The following is a 16,579-nucleotide window of genomic DNA, read 5'->3' as shown; positions in this document are numbered from 1 at the left end:
TTTTTCTGCTTGGAAACCAAAAAAGCAAAAAGGCTGCCATTACTTGAATCTGAAAAATACTGAAAAAGAGAAAACATAGTGGAAACTGCAAAAGCTTCACTCTTTTTCTTTCCTTTCTCTTTGATTCTTAAATCAGTCATGTCATGTCCGTCTTCAGATTCTGTTTCGCTACTGTAAAAGAAAATGGAAAATATGTAGAAATTCTTCAGTTGGCCGCAAGAAAATAAAAAGGATATATATTTGATCAATAATTTCATGCGTCTCTATAAGAGCTCTTATCTTTAGCAGCCACACAGTGGACCACCGCATGCGTTGCCATAGCCAAAGCAAAGAGACGGATAATAAAATTTGTCTGCTACTTCTCAAGGCTGCACAATTCCTACGGATGGCCACGGTCCGATTTGAGTTGAAATTGAAATCAAATCAGTGATTTTAGTTTTAGGATCAGCAGAACTGAGATTAAAGCTCCATTTATTTCACAGGAGAATAATTTATTTGTAAAAGATAATTTTTATTGAAAAATTATAATAAGATCATGTCACGACTAATTTTTGCACATTATTGTAATTTTTTTATAAAAAAAATATAAAATTAATGATTGATTTTGACTAAAACTTGAACTCGAAACCTCATAAGTCTTGAAAATGATTTTGCCAACAACAATTAACTGATAGATTATTTTAAATTCATATTATATATATCATAATTATAGAGAGATTTCTATAACAAATTTCATCAAAATTATTATTTAAGATACCATGCCAATTAAATCTATTTTGGATTTAATAAAAACATGAATAACAATAAGAAAAAGAAATAAGTTTACATTTAATACGGCGTAATATAATAAAATGTAATAAATCATGTTAGAATCAAAATTGTAATATAATATAATGCATTAAATATTATATTATTTTATTTAGAGAAACAAAAATATAATATAATTAACATTACATAATATACATATATGTGTGCGTATGAAATGTAATCAAATTATTAATAATATTTTATTAGATATTATTTTAATTTAAAATTATTAAAGGTTATTTAATTTGACTACTTACTTATAACTTTGACTTAAATAATTTTTAAATAATTTAAGTGTTTACTTAAAATATACTTAAAAGTAATTTAATTTATCAAAATAACCAAAAAGGATGTGTAATTGAGTGTATAGTTGTTAAAATGAGAAGAGTATTGATATTTTAAAAATTATTAGGATAATATAATTTTGTACTAAACCAAATAGTGATTTTTAAATAAGTAAATAACACCTTAAGTAAATAAGTCATAAGTAAGAGGTATCTTACTTATAATTTTTGACTTATTTTAAATAATTTATTTAACTTATAAGTTAAACAAATAGTAATCTACCTGTGGCTTTCTACTTATAAGTAAATTTGACTGACTTATAAATTAAACTAAATAACTGGTGGTGGTGGTGGCGGCAGCAACGATAACGGCTAGGTGATGATGGTGGTGATACTGGTGATGATTAACTTAATAATATGTATCGACTCTAAATCTGATTTGTTCAAATTTACATCAATATAAATTTTACTTTAAAATTTGAGTTAATTAATTTTCTAAAAAAATTCATTGACTTACAATCAGTAAAATAATATGACTTTAACTCAAATTTTTTGTGCAGCAATATAATGGATAATCACAATTAATTTACTTAATTTTAAAAAAATAAAAACTCAGAAAATGATTTGCAATTCAAAATAACTTGAACTTAATTTACTTATTACCTTAAAAAAATAAAGCTATAAAATCTTAATTTTAAATTTCAACTAAAGCAATTTAAATTTGTCCTCAATTTTTTGGCAAGTGCTTAGAATTTTGAGCTTGATCAATATCAAAACCAATTAATAATTTTTTATCAGATAAATATGTTTTAATGAAAAAAAAAAGACCTGATAAGACTTAGTAGGAAACAGCCAAATTCAATCTCAATCCTTTCCTCACCTTTTTCAACACTTCTTCTTCCAATACTGTCATTATAATACCATATAAAAATAAATTTAATAATAATTAAATTAAATATTTATATTTAAATTCATTCATTTATTATTCACATGTTAATTAATCCTACACTATTCATAGATCATTAAACTCCCCCCAAGGTGAATTAAGTTCACCCTTTTCTTTTCCCTTCCCCTTTCACTTTACCCTCTCTCTCTCTCTCTCTCTCCACAGTACAAACCCAAAGCCATCCTTCTGTTAAACAGTCCCTCACTCCATCAATTACGCTCTAAAAGGGGAAACCCACAGACTCAAACATCCCACATTTCCCAACCCAAATGTTTCCCCAGAATTTACCTTTTCTGTTCTTCTTCTTCTTCTTCTTCTTCTTCCACATTTCGGGTCTATCCAACCCAGACCCGGCAACTATCCAATCATTTTTGTCAAACCCATCTCCCCTTGCAACCATACCTGCATTCCCAGAACAGTCCAATGTTGAAGGCTGTCCGTTAGACCTACCGGATGAACTCTTCCACGGCATAAAAACTGCATGTGGGAGTGGTGGAAATAGACAGCTACACAAGAGCCGGTGCTGCCCTGTTCTGGCAGCGTGGCTGTACTCTGCATACTCTGCCACCGCCCTTGGCAGGGCTGGCAGAGTAGCCCCAGCAGTGGCGGGTCATACTTCCTCATCATATCTGCCACTGCTTCCAGATGACTCAGAGACGTGCGTTGATGATCTGGGTAAAGCCTTGAAAGATAAAGGAATAGAATGGGTTAAACCAAATGAGACTTGTGACGTGGTTTATTGTTATTGTGGGATTAGATTGCACCCACTGAGCTGTCCTGAGGCATTTTCTACCAACCAACAGGGGAAGCTTGTTGGGGATAAGAGGGTCAAGAGGTTAGAGAGGAATTGCTTGAGTAGCAGCACTAATGTGAATCAATTTCCCGGTCTTGGTGGGTGCTCCAAGTGCTTAAACAGCCTTTATAGGGTAAATTTTTTATCTTTCCTTCTTCTTCTTCTTCTTCTTCTTCTTCTTCTCCTTCTCCTTCTTCTTTTCCTGTTTACTGTAATTGATACATTTTCCATTTCCAATTCATGGGTATTAGTCGACGAATAAAGAAAGAGAAGCTAACATAGTTTTTTTTTTTTTATCTCTTCTCCAACTTGAAATGTTTTATTTTTCTATAAATTTCCCTCGATAAATCTACATTTAAAAAATTTTTAAAGTTGATCTTGTTTTGGATATTATAGAAACAATCTTTTCTTAGTTATATTAGAAAAAAAAAATTGAGGATGGTGACATATCTAGTAGTCTTTTTGTCAGGACAAATTGACTAAGTTCTAGTAGGACTTTATTAGGCCGCTGGCTGTAGTTTTCAGCGTTATTAAGTAGAATTCTGTGGTCCTGAGAACCAACTGGTCTGTAATAGGATTATGATTCTATTGCTGTAAAGTGTGTTTGTTGCCCTTCTGTTTCCTTTTTTTTTTCTGGGTTGGTTTAGATTTTTCCCATCTTACATGAATTTCTGGTTTTCTTTGTTTTATTACTAACTGGGAAACATACCATTCAATAATGGACTTCAAAAGGCTTGTTCTTTCTACAGAAATTGTTTTTTTTTTTAATTTCCTTCTTAAAACCAAGTACGATGGAAGAAAATGATTCGTATAGTGGACTCCAACTAGTTCAAGATCAGGTTATAATTTTTGTTGAATTGGTTTGAGTATATTTTTTCAGTGTTCTGTAGCTTGATTCTTTTGCTTTGTTGGAATGTGACTAATAGTTGAAGAGTTAGGCTGCAGATGACGACTGATTTTGATTAGATGTAACAACAAATAGGTAGGAGTTTAATATTTGATGCACCAAACTATGTGTTAGTCTCATCATTATAAATATGTTTTTTACTTATGTAGCTTAACAACAAGAAGACTTTGAACTCAAGCAAATCAGAGGACAGGACCACCAAAATGCACAACAAAGATTGCCAGTTGATGGGTCTCACATGGCTGCTCGCAAAGAATCGAACAGCTTACATTCACACAGTTTCTGCAGTTTTACGAGCTATGATGATGAATGCAGATGGATCTAATCCTCAGTCCTGCACTATCAATAGTGATGGTATCCCCCTGGCTGTTGGTTCTTCTGAAATTTCCAGCAATTCTTTGTCAATCTCCCATCAAGCACCTATCTATGTATCTGTTGTTGTTTTTGTAATCTGTTTGTTTCATTTGCTGCTCTTTGCATCTTCCACCAAATTTTAGATTATAGCTTTAACCTAGTGAATTGTTGTTGTTGTTTTTGTGACACTAATTTTTTTTCTTTTCTTTTCTTTTTTTTCGGTTCTGTGCTGTTTTTGTGAAGGCATGCCCAGGCGTTTCTTCTGTATTTATTTTCACTCTATGTGAGTAGCATATTAATTCTATTTCTATCAAAGAAATAAGGATTAGTACACTTTAGTACCTTGTGCTTTGCGTATTTTATTAATAGGAGTATGAGTTTTTTTTTAATTTAACGGTTTGTCTTATCACGTTATTAGCACTTACGGAAGAAATTATTAAACGGCGTCAATATATGCTGATGTGGTAAGTTTTCATGCACTCTCAAGTTAGCGTGGCAAGTGGGTCAATAATCATGTTATTCATTTAGTACCAAGTCAGGAAAAATAGAAAAAAAAATGAATATTTGGGCATTTACTCCCTCTTATAAGAAAATCAGCAAGCAGACTGATACATACAGCTAAATAGGAGGGGTTTACTTGCCGCACCAACTTAAGAGCACAGGTAGACTTGTCGCGTTAACAAACATTGATATCGTATAGCAATTTTATCCTTTAGTACTAATGGCGTAATAACACAGGTCTTTAAATGGAAAAAAAAAATTCTCAAGCCTCTATTATTAAAGCATACAAATCACAGGTACTAAAATGTATTTATTTAAAAAAAAAATTTTGTTGTTGTTGCAATTATGAATTTATGATCCCTTCTTCTTTAGAAATGATCAAAATTTAACCTATGTTTAAGTTGTAAGGTGCAATCTAGGCTTAATTTAGAGGGTTGATAACAAAAACTTTCTAAGATTTTCTTTAATATACACATTAGTTCTTCCTATTTCAGAACTAATGGTGTTAGTCCTTATGGTTTGTTAATATCTTTGTAATGGAGACTTTGATTATAAATTTACAAGTTTTTAATTATATCTTGGTTGCTGAATATTATTATAAACTATAAAACACTTGAATCCCCATAATATTGTTAATCTATGAATAGTAGAAACTAAAGTATACTTTGTGAAAAAATTACTATTTAATCTTTTTATTTTATGAAAATTAACTATTTGGTCTTTCTATTTTGAAAAATATGTTAGTTAGTTCTTATATGTTTTATTTGTTTACTTTTTAGTCCCTCTATTAAGTTTAAATCAAGTTTTCTATTATCTGATGTATTCAAATGAGAGAGAAATTATTATTAAAGAAACTAAATAGTTTAAGGCTTAGAAAATAAAGAGACTATATAATTGTGTTTTTCAAATTACAAAGACCGAATAAAATTTAAACTAGCAATTTAATTTAAAATTGAATTATGAATTTAGTGAATTTTGGACTTTTTACACTTCACTAATGCTTAACGATTTATCAACAATAGATTGAATTATATTCTCTATTTATCAACAATTTAAATTGCATAAATTGACACTTTCAGTAATCCAAAATTTATTTATTTAAAACTATCAATCTATAAAAATATAAATTTTCAATTTGATAAATATCATGTCAGTTTAAATAATATAGAAACTAACTATTGAAAGTCACTAAAAAATTTTATACTATTAAAATTAAAAATCATAGATTTTACGTTACAAATGAAGTTTAAGTATTTTATTATTATATATTTTTAAGTTAAAGTACTGTGTATATAATTTGCTCACTATTTGCACTATCGGTAGATAGTTTGAATATTAGAAATATTGACTACATTACAAGAAGCTATCAAAATACTAATAGATTTAAAAAAAAAAATTGGTTAGTAAATGTTGTTAAATTTGAAGAGAGTATTAAGTATGTTAGTTTATTTTTAATTTAAATTTATATAAGTGGTTCAATTATTTTACATATCAAAATAATTAGTTAAGTCAATATTATAATTCATGCAGTTATATTTATTCTTTAATTTTTTTATTTCCCAATGTGGGATATGTACTCATATATATTCTCATGTTCTTCTAATTAAAATTTTAGTAAGTGAAAAAATTGGAGATCTTAACAATCTTCATATCCAATATTCAAAAATTGAACAATGAATTTGATTTTAAATGATAATAATTTTTTTTTAAATAACTGATATAATTTTATATTTGATAAAATATATAAAGATATATATTATTTAATTTTAAATTTTAAAATAAGTTAAACAATAAATTATTTATATTATTTTTAATTTATATTTATTTTTGTTTTCTAAAATGTCACCTAGCGATTTTCTATCCTTATTGAATTAAGTGTCACAATTTCATAAGTTTTAATATACTATGTGACAATTTATTAAACATTATTATTAAATGGTATAATTTTACAAGTTGATCTCTTAAATTTCATATATATATATATATATATATATATAACAAAACAATGAAGGAAAACATGTTCATTCTCATATGAGAATGAGCTTTTTTTAGCTGTTCAAAATTCATTCTTTATCAAAATAAGTCAAAATTTTTAAAGTGTTTGTAAAAAAAAATTAATATTATTTAAAAAATATTTTGATAATTATTTTTTATCTTTTAAATTTACTCTCCACTTAGCTAGAACCAAACCCAAAGGGCTCATACGTTGATCACTCCCCTTTTAAACTTGCTGCAACTTCAGAGGATTCCATCTCCCCTTGCAAATTAAGGAAACCATGCTCAAGAGTTAACTGTAATCCAAAAAGAACTGCAAAAGCTTCTGCAATAACAACATCAAACACTCCTGCAATATGCTTATAAGCAGCCAACTTCAATATGCTTATAAGGCCCAATAACCACAATTTACAATTTTTTTTTCCTGTTTCTCCACTCTTGATTTCCCACTTTTCTTACATGGGTTCCCCATCTAAATAGTAGAAAACATCAAAGTGCTCTTTGATTGAAGGATTTAAGCAAGAAGAATAAGGAACTTGGAAGGGAAATTGAAGATTAGAAGTTGGACACTTGAGGTAAGTTTCTTTTCTTGCTCAATTAGTTATATAAACTTTGAATCAAGTTAGATTTTGATAAAAATTACATGAGAAAGCATGAGAATCATGCATGTATGAAGAGGTGAGATTTTGGCCAATTTAGAGAAAACTTAGGGTTATAAATAATTATATTTACTTTGCTATCATTGCCCCTTTTGTAGTTGATGTTTCTTGATCTTTTAATTTAGGATTCAATGATTTCTTCCTAATATATATATATATATATATATATATATATATATATATAATCAGGAATCAATAGAAATTTAAACAAATAAACCAATAAATAAAACTTGAATAAAAACAATGAAAAAAAGAACAAAACAAGGAATAATTTAAAAAGTATTAAATGATAAAAGAAAATTTTGTAGTTCTGAAATGGCACAAAATATTTTCTAGTTTCTATTTAAAGCCAAGTGATTAAAAAAAACAGTTAAAAATAAATTTAATTCAATCATTAAATAATTTTAATTAAAAAAAATTACACAACTAGTTTTGGCATTCAAACTTTGGCCATTAATGACGATAAGTTACAAATCAATAATTTATTTTTTTATTCATAAATATAATGTAATTGATTAAAGAAAAGTTAAAGCATTAATATAATAATATTTAAAGGAAAAAAAAAAGCAAAATTCATAATTAGCAAGTCAAATTCCTCTTAGAAAAGATCATGTGGTAGCCTCTATTAAAAATTTGGCTTGATTTATATATATAAAAATAGATATATATTGATTTTACTTACTGTAAATATAATTTTAACTTATTTAATTAATTATTTATAAATAAATAAATAAATAAATAAATATATATATATATATATATATATATATATATATATATATATATATATATATATATATAATCTTATTAATTATACATCAATCATTTTCAAATGAAATATTTTTACCCATTATAATAATTAATAAATTCTAAAATCTTAATTTCAATTGTATTTAATTATCTCATTTTAAATTAAATTATTAATTCCTCCAAAATTAGTTCAATAAAATATGATAAAAAATCTATGGTAAAATTATATGCATATTATGAGTATGAGTCTTAAAAAAACAATACTATTGTTATTTTTGATAAATTAAAAAAAATAATATAATAAATTTTTAAATAATAAATTTCATTATGGAGACTTTGAAATTTTACAATTAATTGTTAAAAAAATAATCATTTAGTCATAAAAATTGAGATAATAATGATAATAATAAAAAGATACTTAAAAGGAAAACACAAAGAGAATTACATAAAAGAAGAGAATGTTAATTACTTTGCATAAAAAATAATAATTACTATAATGCCAAGATAGGTGATTTGCACGCTCTGTGACATGGCTAATAACTGTTAAATGGACAAAATATAATCTGAGCTATCGTTCAAGTTGTTGGAACATAATGTATTGAGAGAGGGCATTCTTCATAGAGGCAAGACTTCTTTAATACCAAGGCAAAGTTGAAACTTTATCTCTAAGAATAACAGAAACGAAGAATAAGAAATCAAGTATTAGGTAGAAACTAGTTGAAGCAGATTGTTTTCTAAGGCCATAGAGTATTTTAAGTTATTGAGCTTTGCTTATCCCTTGAAATCGATACTTGAACATTCAAACAACGCAACATTGTTCCTCTGAAATATGAGTTCATCTATTAATTTTTTTTTCAATTTTAGGTATTTGCATGTTTGTAAACTTTCATCATTAAGGGGTGTAAGCTTTTAGGTCTTTGAAAAAAGTGAGTTTCATGTATTAATTTTTTTTTTCAATTTTAGGCGTCTGCATGTTTGTAAACTTTCATTATTAACAAGTGTAAGCTTTTGGGTCTTTGAAAAAAGAAGTTAGGTTTATTGATTATTAAAGTAGAGGATATGGGTGTTTTTGAATAGGAGTATTTTAATGTAATTTATATTGTTTTTGGACCATAGTCAAAGTGATTGCTTTATAATTGAGTGTTGCCATTGATTATTGCTTTAATATCATGCATTTACCGGCTACATAAGGTGGATGGTAAACTTGAATAAAAACAATGAAAAAAAAATCAAAGAATAATTTAAAAAGTATTAAATGATAAAAGAAAATTTTCTAGTTCTCAAATGGCACAAAATATTTTCTAGTTTCTATTTAAAGCCAAGTGATTAAAAAAAACAGTTAAAAATAAATTTAATTCAATCATTAAACAATTTTAATTAAAAAAAATTACACCACTAGTTTTGGCATTCAAACTTTGGCCATTAATGACGATAAGTTACAAATCAATAATTTATTTTTTTATTCATAAATATAATGTAATTGATTAAAGAAAAGTTAAAGCATTAATATAATAATATTTAAAGAAAAAAAAAAGCAAAATTCATAATTAGCAATTCAAACTCCTCTTAGAAAAGATGCTTGATTTATATATATAAAAATAGATATATATTGACTTTACTTACTGTAAATATAATTTTAACTTATTTAATATTATATATATATATATATATATATATATATATATATATATAATCTTATTAATTATACATCAACCATTTTCAAATGAAATATTTTTACCCATTATAATAATTAATAAATTCTAAAATCTTAATTTCAATTGTATTTAATTATCTCATTTTAAATTAAATTATTAATTCCTCTAAAATTAGTTCAATAAAATATGATAAAAAAATCTATGGTAAAAATATATGCATATTATGAGTATGAGTATTAAAAAAAAACAATACTATTGTTATTTTTGGTAAATTAAAAAAATAATATAATAAATTTTTAAATAATAATTTTGATTATGGAGACTTTGAAATAATCAATTGTTAAAAAAAATTATCATTTAATCATAAAAATTGAGATAATAATGATAATAATAAAAAGATTCTTAAAAGGAAAATAAAAAGAGAATTAAATAAAAAAAAGAGAATGTTAATTATTTAGCATAAAAAATAATAATTACTATAATGATAATGAATGACAATTTTTATTGGGTAAGTGATATGTGGTAACACCAATAGAAAATCAACACCAAGAGAAAAGTTACCTACTTTATATATATATATGTGTGTGTGTGTGTGTGTGTGTGTGTGTGTGTGTGTGTGTGTGTGTGTGTATAGATTTTGGATGATGGATCGGTTATAGGCAAGAAAAATGACCAACATCTTTAAATACCTGTACTTTTTGAGTTTGCCTAATAAAAACCTAAACTAATTTTTTTACCTATTAGACACTTGAACTTTAAAATTCCATTACAAATAAACACAAAATTGCTCACGCCAAGATAGGTGAGTTGCACGCTCTATGACATGGCTAATAACTGCCAAATGGACAAAATACAATCTGAGCTGTCATTCAAGTTGTGGGAATGTAATGTATTGAGAGAGAGCATTCTTCATAGAGGCAAGATTTCTTAAATGCCAAAGCAAAGTTGAAACTTTATCTCCAAGAATAACAGAAATGAAGAAGAAGAAATCAAGTATTAGGTAAAAACTCATTGAAGCAGATTTTTCTCTAACGCCGTAGGGTATTTGAAGTTATCAAGCTTTGCTTGTCCCTTGAAATCGATACTTGAACATTCAAATAGCACAACATTGTTCCTCTGAAATATGAGTTCATCTATTAATTTTTTCAATTTTGGGTATGTGCATGTTTGTAAACTTCCATTATTAAAGAGTGTAAGCTTTTGGGTCTTTGAAAAAAGTAGGTTTCATCTGTTGATTTTTTTTTTTCAATTTTAGGCATCTACATGTTTGTAAACTTCCATTATTAACAAGTGTAAGCTTTTGGGTCTGTGAAAAAAGAAGTTAGGTTTATTGATTATTAAAGCAGAAGATATAGGTGTTTTTGAATAAGAGTATTTTATTGTAATTTATATTGTTTTTTTACTATAGTCAAAGTGATTGTTTTATAATTGAGTGTTGCCAATGAATTACAATTGATTATTGCTTTAATATCATGCATTTACACTTTGCATTGGTCCATTGGTTCTTGAATAATGAATGTGTATTTTATTATGTATTTGTGCAGAATGGGTATTATTGTGAGGTGGCACTACGATGGTATATTTGTAAATAACCCATACCCTTCATATTTGAAATAACCCTCCTCATGTGGTTGTTGCTTGTGATGTAGTAGATAAAGAAGAAGTAGGCAAGCAAGCTAATTTCCGCATAGTTGCAGCAAAGAATGATTGGGAATGTTATGACAAGGAGGGCTAAAATGGGGCAATCACATAATAGCTATGCCTCTGAAGTATGCAACCAGATCAGGATGGAAAATAGCAAGCAATCACAGGGAAATGTTTTTTGTGTCTTGTTATGTCTAAGTGATTTAGCATAATGTTTTGATTTTGTTTTTGACTCATTTTAGTGTTTTGGACAATGTAATAAACAACTATATGGCCTTTGGACCCAAATTATGTATTTTGTAAAGTTGTTGAACCAGTTAGCCTTCTAGACTATACTATGCTTAGTTTGTTCACAATATGTAGTAGACTTTGATATTGAATGAATGTGAATTAAAGTGCTTGTCTTTCATAGAAGCTGTTGTTACTTTTGATATTTTGCATATCAAGATTATTTGCTAATTGTGGATATGTACATTATTTCAATAATATAGGTTGCAAATAGGATTTATGATTCCACACTTGCTTCTTTTTTTTGGTTTTTTAAGTCAATATTAGTTAGATTGTGTATAGCAAAATGGTAAGGCAGGTTTTAGTGCATTTTTGCAATCAACTTTTCATTTTCATTAACAACTAACAATTTGATACATTCCCATTATCAGGATTTTATGCAAAAAGATATACTAATTACATATGATCTGGCAAATTACACTGTCAAAATTGTGCTCAACTAATCACAGCACATAATACATGCAACATTACACTTAGGTTACACTTGGTATAGCGTAATGTAATGCAATGTAATCAATTATGTAATGCAATCAAAATTATAATGTAATGTAATGTAATTATTATTACATTCTTTTGTTTGGTTGTAAAATAAGAGCATAAGTAGTATAATGTAATGTTAATTTTTATTTTAATATTTAATTTATTTATAATGTTAATAATAAGTGGTAATAGTTGCAATAATTGGTAATCAAGTGGTAGTGGTGGCTAAGCGGTAATAGTGGTGGTGACAGTGGTAGTTAGATGGTGTTAGTGGTGGCAAGATGAGATAGTGGTGGTGGTAGTGACCAAGTAATGGTAGAGGTGATAATAGCTAAGTGGTAATAACAATGGTCAAATGATTGATGGTGATAACATAATGGTGATTGTGATGATGCTGGTGGTGGTAGTTGTGGTGGTGGTGGTTATGGTGACAGAATAGGAGTAATGGTGGTAGTAGCAATGGTGGTTGAATAGTGGTAGTAGTGATAGTATTGGCAATAAATAAAAAAATCAAAATAAGTAATCATGATTATATCCATTTTGTATGTAATGATCATTATGTTACTTTAAGTATAATTAATTACACTACGTAATTATCATTCCATTGTGCTAAATTTTTTTGTGTTACTAAATAACGTAATCAAATATACAATGTAATTGTGATTATATTATAACTTTGATTATGCCATACCAAATATGGCCTTAGTTTAAAAGAACAACCAAGCTGCAAAAACCAAAAAAAAAATGTTGTTGCAAACACTAAAATTCTTCCACAAACTTTCCATCTACTTAAACCTCTCTTCCTTTCAATTTCATGCTCCTTCACCCTTAATAATAAATCCAAAATAACAATCTTCAAATGCTTAGGCATAAGGGGATCAAATCAAGAGAAATAATCATATGCCACAAAGTCTTTGTCTCTAAAACACACAATAATTACAAACACACAATAATTACAAAATCATAACACAAAATAGAAACTAAATATCATAGTCACTCACTAAGTTTAAAATCAAAGACCATTCTCCCATGATTCAAGCATATCCAAGAAACTTTTGAAGTTGTTGTTTCTCTACAGTGGCACACCAGATACAGGAAATTAATTTGGTTTGACTTCATTGGTTTCACGAAATCCCCAATTTTAGTGAGCTAGGGTTCTGATTAAGCCTTCAAAATTTTACCACCAACCAAATGATTAATGATACTAGATTGTACTTCGGATGTAAACACACACAAAAATGAAGAGGAATCAAATTAAAAAAATAAAAGAAGGTGAAGATAAAGATTCAACTGCATGCTTGAGGAACACTAGAGAGAAGAGTGAAAGCAAATTTCATTTTTATGCAATTTTTTGTTTAAGTGTTACAATCATGGAATCAAATAACAGTCGTTACGTAATGTAATAGTCGTTATTTACAGGTTTTGAAGGAGGTCGTTACCCATTAGGCCATTATTTACGAGCCTATTTTAGTTTACAGAGTAATGGCCATTATCGCTATTACATAACGTTAACAGCTGTTACCAATGTGGCAAAATTGGTGGGCTGACGGGAGGCAGAAATCATGATAAAATCAATCTAAAACAGTCCAAAAACCACCCAATTTCAGTCTAAATAGCAGAGAATAATTTAGAGCAATAATGGTCTCCCTTCTTTGCAGAAACTCACTTCTTTCCTTTCAAATAATGCTCCATTCTCTACCTTCACAGCTCATTTTCTCTGCCTTACAAACAAAAGACAGCAGTGCCCTATTGAGTGTTCTAAATTTTACTTTCTCTTGCAAACAAAAGGCCTTAACACTCTCTATTCTCTACTCTACTACAAGTTCTACAACCTTGCAACTTCTTAAAAATGTGAGTGTTCTTTATTTTTTTGGTATTTATTTCAATTATTTACTAAATTTTTTTCCTTTTTTTTGCATATTTATTGTTGAAAATTGTTGTTAATGTTAGATGTATTGTTAAATTTATAGTTTAAGGCATTAGTTTGCTTGATCTATAGGTTTATGTGTATTTTTTCTAATGTTGATCTATTTTTCTAAAAAATGGGTGTATAATTGTTGTTTGTTGCTTCTTGAAACATTTTTAGAATTAATTTTATTAAAATAATTATCAATTACAAAATAACATCAAATACAATTTTTATTTTTTAGATATTTCCTATTTGTTAAAACTAAGTATAAGTGTAAATGTTGGAAAAATTTATATTACTTTTCATAAATTTAATTGTAAGTTAAAATTTTAAAGTTTAAATTTAAATTAAATACTTGTTTAAATTTAGTTACTTATTTAATTTTTCCAAAATTGTTTTTGATAGTAGATTTATTGTTAAATTTATAGTGTAATACCCCTAATTTTAAATTTATTATTTTGTGAGTAAATATTAATATTTTATTTTATTTAAATTTTAGGAAATTATTTGAAATTTTTCGGATTTTAGAAATCGGGTTCGATTTTTCAAAAATATAAGACTTTGATGATTTTTAAAAATTAATTTAAAGACCACGTGATAAAACTAAAAATATATTTGGACTCTATGAATTTTTCTGAGTTTTCTAGAATTTTTTTGAAATTTTTGAGCCTCGTTTTCGGTCCAAAGGCAGAGTAAAAATTCAATTTCTGGTACCTTGAATTAAACCGGCCGAATCGAACCGGACCGGATCGGACCAATCGAATTGGACCGACCCATTTTCTTTTTCTTTTACTTTCCTCTTCCGCGCGCCCCCGTCACTCTTCCTCTCTCTCCCGTTTCTTCTCTCCTCCCTCCTCCCCTCGCCAGCCAGCCTCTTCCCCACCGCCGGCTAACACTCCAGGCGGCCGGAAACGTCGTGCGAAGACTCACCTGCGTGCGCGCATCGTTTCGGCTTCCCGGCCAAAATCCGGCCGATCCGACCACCGTTTGGGCTGAGTCTTGTGTCGAAACTCATCTACACCTCGAGAGCTTTCAATAGACACTAAGAACACCAAAATCCATCCAGCGGTTTACCTAATTTTTGTCCGGGAAGTTTTAGCCCATTTCGACTTTTGGGCTAGATTTCTCTCAAACCGTGACCCCATGAGAAAACTGAGAGTACCAGAGCGCTCTACTCGTCGAGAGCTTCGCAGCAATATAAATTTCAAAATTTTCGGACACTGTTTTTCGATGGGTCTCATGAAACTTCGTAGCATTTTTTCGAGCACTAAATGAGCTTAGAAAATTTCGTAAAAATTATATACTAACCCCCGTATTGTGGGCTTCGTGTAGGTACCTTCAATTCGCGGAAATTCGACGGTTGCTTGGGTTTGTAAATATCGGGTCAGACAAACAAGCTGTCGAAAAAGTCTTAGAATTGGGTCGAGATTTTGGCTACCCCATCGTTGTCAGATGTCCCGAGCACGTCCCCTGGGTCGGAATCGGCATAGGTAAACCCGAACCTTACTTTTTCTTAATTATCTAGTGCTTGAATGGGATTAAAAATCCATAAAATATTCATGGTAGCTTAGAAAATTATAATTCCTTTTGCATTAGTTTAGTAATATTGCTAAGGACCGCGGGGCAAAGTTTTAGAATTTTTAGAGCTCATTTGAGTAGTTTTTGCAAAAGGATCAATTATAAGGACTAAACTGTAATTTTACATATTGTGATTGATGACTGTTTGGATGGGCCCAGGAGGGGCTGTGTGATGTGATTGAGTTGTGGGTGTATGGTTTGTGGATATAGAAGTGCATTTTAAGCCCTTTTGCAGGTTGGGTAGGTCCTAGGTATAGGGGAGACTCTGCCGGATTTTCGGCATGATTTAGGACATCTTTGGTCTTTTCTCAGTTTATATTGAGTAAAATATATTAAATAATTATAATAAAATTGTCAGGTGAGCTGGGACAGCCTTCCTCCTCCGCCCAGCCACCACAGTGATTTCGGTTGAGTCTGTGAGTAAAATATTAATTTTAATTATAATTTCAATATTATTATATGTTCAGGCATGCTCATGCATTACTTATATGTATATATCTATATAGTTAAACATTAGGCATATTTTATATTGCATTCATAATTGTTGAAGAGCCATGGATGTTGTTTGTAGTAATTTGGAGTAGTGTATGTGCGTGGTGTGTGTGTGCTATGGTGTTGGATATGGACAGGACGGGTAGACACGGCTTGAGATCTTCGCTGGGACTCAGTCCTTCGGGATAGACACGGCTTGAGATCTTTACTGGGACCCCGTATTTGGTTTATTAAGCGAAAGTCTGGCTTGAGATCTTCGCTGGCAGAGGTTGGATTAAGAGGGCTGTATAAGGGAACAGCTCCCGTATATGTATTGTTTGACGTTATCGGGTGTGTGAGTGCTCCAAATTGCCTTTTTGCTGTTATGATGTAAAAATATAACGATCTTATATTTCACTCCACATGGTGCATTAGTTTTAGATAGCTATAAAGATTATGGTTAAAATTGATATTTTACTCTCTGAGTCGAACGCTCACTCCTGTTCATTTATTTTTCCAGGCTACAGGAGGATTATTGTTGTGGTTAACCTACTTTTC

At 29.0% G+C, this 16,579-nt stretch overlaps 1 protein-coding gene across 1 annotated transcript; it reads left to right on the top strand.

Annotated features, from left to right (window-relative positions):
• Window positions 1-2,291: 2,291 nt before the first annotated feature.
• LOC131171779 (uncharacterized GPI-anchored protein At4g28100-like) lies at window positions 2,292-4,302 on the top strand. The gene is made up of 2 exons (XM_058131704.1): window positions 2,292-2,963; window positions 3,887-4,302. The coding sequence occupies exons 1-2, from the start codon at window positions 2,307-2,309 to the stop codon at window positions 4,232-4,234; spliced, it is 1,005 nt and encodes a 334-aa protein (XP_057987687.1). The 5' UTR covers window positions 2,292-2,306; the 3' UTR covers window positions 4,235-4,302.
• The last annotated feature ends 12,277 nt before the right edge of the window (window positions 4,303-16,579 follow it).

This window comes from Hevea brasiliensis, chromosome 13, assembly GCF_030052815.1.
Source record: "Hevea brasiliensis isolate MT/VB/25A 57/8 chromosome 13, ASM3005281v1, whole genome shotgun sequence".
Classification (NCBI taxonomy): Eukaryota; Viridiplantae; Streptophyta; class Magnoliopsida; order Malpighiales; family Euphorbiaceae; genus Hevea; species Hevea brasiliensis.
This window is presented reverse-complemented; position numbering and strand designations above follow the sequence as displayed.